This window comes from Neodiprion fabricii, chromosome 6, assembly GCF_021155785.1.
Source record: "Neodiprion fabricii isolate iyNeoFabr1 chromosome 6, iyNeoFabr1.1, whole genome shotgun sequence".
NCBI classification, from domain to species: Eukaryota; Metazoa; Arthropoda; class Insecta; order Hymenoptera; family Diprionidae; genus Neodiprion; species Neodiprion fabricii.
The window spans coordinates 16910267-16913792 of record NC_060244.1 but is presented as its reverse complement, the minus strand read 5'-3'; the positions used below and the strand labels follow the sequence as shown (position 1 = coordinate 16913792).

General features: G+C 38.1%; 1 protein-coding gene across 1 annotated transcript; it reads left to right on the top strand.

Annotated features, from left to right (window-relative positions):
* The first annotated feature begins 636 nt into the window (after positions 1-636).
* Positions 637-2987, top strand: LOC124184978 (actophorin-like). Its single transcript, XM_046575272.1, has 3 exons — positions 637-792; positions 1848-2077; positions 2378-2987. The coding sequence occupies exons 1-3, from the start codon at positions 747-749 to the stop codon at positions 2570-2572; spliced, it is 471 nt and encodes a 156-aa protein (XP_046431228.1). The 5' UTR covers positions 637-746; the 3' UTR covers positions 2573-2987.
* Positions 2988-3526: the final 539 nt, after the last annotated feature.

Here is a 3526-nt window from a genome sequence, read left to right as displayed (position 1 = left end):
GTTTCTTTTTACTTTTTTCGTTAGGAATTAGTCCTACATAATTCTCGCGTTATTTAATAATAAGTTCATATGAATACAGGGTGATGTTTGTCACGCAGAATTGAAATGTTTGGAATCATGGAATAGACAAGACCTCTTTTCTCAAGTTTTCAACATCAGTACCAGTATTTTGGGTTAAAACGAGTGAAGTTTTCCGAATATATCTGATCGGTCGGCGACGGTCAAGCATTTTACCAAAAGCTTTGCGCAGTTAATCTTGTAACATGGTAATGAAAAAACATCTATCGAATTGTAATTAATGTTTGCCACTACAAAAGTAATAAAATTACGTAACGGAAGTCTTGGCTGGTTCCCATCGCCCGTGTAAAATATGGTTACATCATTTATTGAACGTAGCAAAAAACCGCGTATTAAATTTTATTTTGCTCATGTCCCATTCGCATGGTGGCAGGATAACACCGATGAACTCGGGACCTTGAAACAGGTACTGTTATATCTATCTATCTCCATTCGTAAATTATAATCCGACTTTTTCTATCAGCATTACGTAGGTATAAGTGTGTGAAAAAATCACAACCACACTGTAACAGCTTCTCTGATGCGTCGTTTTTTTAGCAAACAAGCTGTCAGTAGCCAGCGTATTTAAGCTAGCAGTCGTTGAACATCTCGTCACTCGTAACCAGGAGCTCGATTCCGAATAACCCAGAGTTACAGGACTTCTATTCCTTCGTTAAACCACATTCAAGATGAGGTTCTACTCAATCGTTTTGCTGGTTGTAACCATCGCTGCTGGTAAGTTTGAATTATTTCATTCTCATGCCTCTGGAGTTTGAAAGGCAGTAGTAGTTGTTTAACAGAATTTTTTCGTGAAATTTCGTGTTTCTTTTTTATGGACTGTTGTGGAATGGTTTTCTTTTTCGCGTCAATTGTTCGTACATCAATTATTGAAATGAATATAATATTTGTAGAATATCGTAGAATTCCTGATTTCGAGTTTCGAGAAACAAGTAACATTCAACTTTTTTCATAAGACTCACCTAGTGAGACAAGAAAAGTTCAAAAATTTCTGATGAGCTTTCTGAAGCCGGCAATATTAGATATACTTAAAAAATTTTCAAAAGTCTTGGTTTGCAAGCGGTAAGTTTTTCTTTGCGTGAAAAATGCGACATCTGGCAGTGCTTCAAGAATAATACGTCATACTTTCTCATTCGTGGATATTCGTAATCTTACAGAAGATCGTTCATAGGAATTCATATTTTTCGGCAGAATTTAATGTAAAACAATTTATTCGCTTCCGAGTTGTGAATTTCCTCACCAGTTGTAAGAATTATCTACGTGGAACTGTAACAATTTTTATTCGATTGTAGATTTTCGTATACATTCGTAAAACCCTACAATAGTTCAGCGAATTTTACTATCATTTTTACAACGAGCAGATTTTTTTTATTGCTATCGTAAAGCCGTGTCAATTATTATAATTTTCTTTACAAGTTAGTACTTTTTTTCACGAAAATTCAAGCCACTTTTAAAATCAGTCAATTTAAAAATTCTAGGTTGGTTGATTTCATGTTTCGTTTTTAAATATAGTTCTAGACGGTCGCAATTTTTTATAATATTTCATCATTTCCTGCGAAACACATTAATTTTTTGTGAAACACAATTATTGGAGATGGTATTTTCACCTGGGCATTAACGTTACTCAAGTCTTTGTGCAACTTGAGGCATCGCTGAAATACCAAAAATGCCTAGTTGACAGGAATATAAATCGTAGTCACGAAATTGAGAGATACGCTACAAATACAGTAAAACTGGGAATTACTAATCTGCAGGATAATTTCATTTCACAGTTCACAGTATCGAGATAGGGAAATCGGTGAAGGAGAGTGTCGGAGAGCTGAATAAGGGACAACTGCGATACGTAATTTACTCACTGAAAGACGGAGTTCAATCCGATGTGGAAGATAGCGGACCACCAAGTGAATCGTTCAAGGATATGGCGGCGAAGATAGGCAAACATGATGATTCTCGCTATGGAATGATCGACTACGAATACGAAGAGAACGGCTCTCCAGTCAAGGTGCGTTTTTGTTATCTAATTTGGCACTTCGTAGCCATGCGAGGTGAATTTCTTCTCGGTCACGATGAAATCCCGTTTTGAATAAATTTACTTGACAAGATTAAGAAGTAATATATCATTTACCTAGAATTTCAACCTAAGAATCATGTTGGAAGTCGGCATTGATTTTGAAAATTATCTATTTAACTAATTTATTAAAAAACAATTTATTCATTCCGGTGTGAATTTATTTTTCACGCGCGAGCCGATTCTGGCAATGCCAATCATTGAGCTCATCAAGCGTTGTTTTGAAATTCACAGAAACGAGTGCTGATCCTCTGGAGCCCGGAAACCGCGACAGCGGCAGAAAAAGAGATTTTCCGCAACGCGTACGACGAGAAACACGCTGCAGCAGCTGGCATTGATTACTTTGTCCAATTCAACGAGAAGAGTGAACTGATCGACGAGAACCTAATTGCTAAACTGAAGGTAGCTCCAGCCATTCCTAAGGCATAAAATGGAAGGAAGTAATCTTAATGGAATGCTATAGTCTGTTCTTAGCGACTGCGTTGAACGTCGTATTCTACATGCAATTCTGAACAAAAACACACCAATTAATTGTTGCGTTCAATCAAAATAAGGTGCCACAATTTTGTTCAGAATGGTACGTAGAATCCGGCTGTTACACCCATTTTGCGTTCGTGAGCCGTGAACTTGGACATTTAGATATATCTGAGTCCATGCTGAAATCGAGTGTAGCATCTCCTTAAGACAATTACCGTACGACGGTGAATCGAGGCATACAATTGCTTTTGGTATATTCATTCCAAGCTTTTACTTATTGTAAGATAAATGTATAATCCCTGCGCCACGTGGCTACCGATGTGGCCGCGTATGCATAACAATAAAGCATTTCGAATTAAGCCAAAAATTATGTGATCGCTTGAAACCTGATTCTCCAACTTTTCTTCGTGTATCAAAAACACCGAGATTTATTACAAGTATTTCGAGTGTCCAGATTCAACCACAGTCATGTTTGTAAGAGATCCTTCCTGAATTTCCGTAGATTCCAGGATGGAATCGTATTAATCAAAACAATCATGGAAATGGGAATTTCCAGTAGACAACAATTTTTTATAGGTTGTTCGAAAAAATTGGACGTTTCTCGTCACTCCTGAAACACTTAGTCTGGCCGAGTTCAGCATCAGACAGACAAAGCTCTGAACCCGTCTTGAAACGACGCAGAGATCGCGGCTGAGATTTCGTTTCTTTCTCCAACTGTTATTACCGAACATTTTTCTCGACTCGTCGAGTCGTTGATCGGTGCCTCGCGGGGTGACCAAGAATAACGAGTCAGCTCGGTCTCTCTCTCTCTCTCTCTCTCTCGTACTCGTAATAGCATCTCGAATTAGTTTGTACCTTTCCACCGTCCAGTCCTGTCATTATAAACGCTCCAGCCGCCACGGGCGG

What these genes read in the sequence shown, in the direction of transcription:
- LOC124184978 (XM_046575272.1), top strand. Translation starts at nt 747, where the DNA reads ATGAGGTTCTACTCAATCGTTTTGCTGGTTGTAACCATCGCTGCTG. An exon ending in GGTTGTAACCATCGCTGCTG is followed by an intron (nt 793 to 1,847) that starts GTAAGTTTGAAT and finishes TTCATTTCACAG; the next exon opens with TTCACAGTATCGAGATAGGG. An exon ending in AGAACGGCTCTCCAGTCAAG is followed by an intron (nt 2,078 to 2,377) that starts GTGCGTTTTTGT and finishes TGAAATTCACAG; the next exon opens with AAACGAGTGCTGATCCTCTG.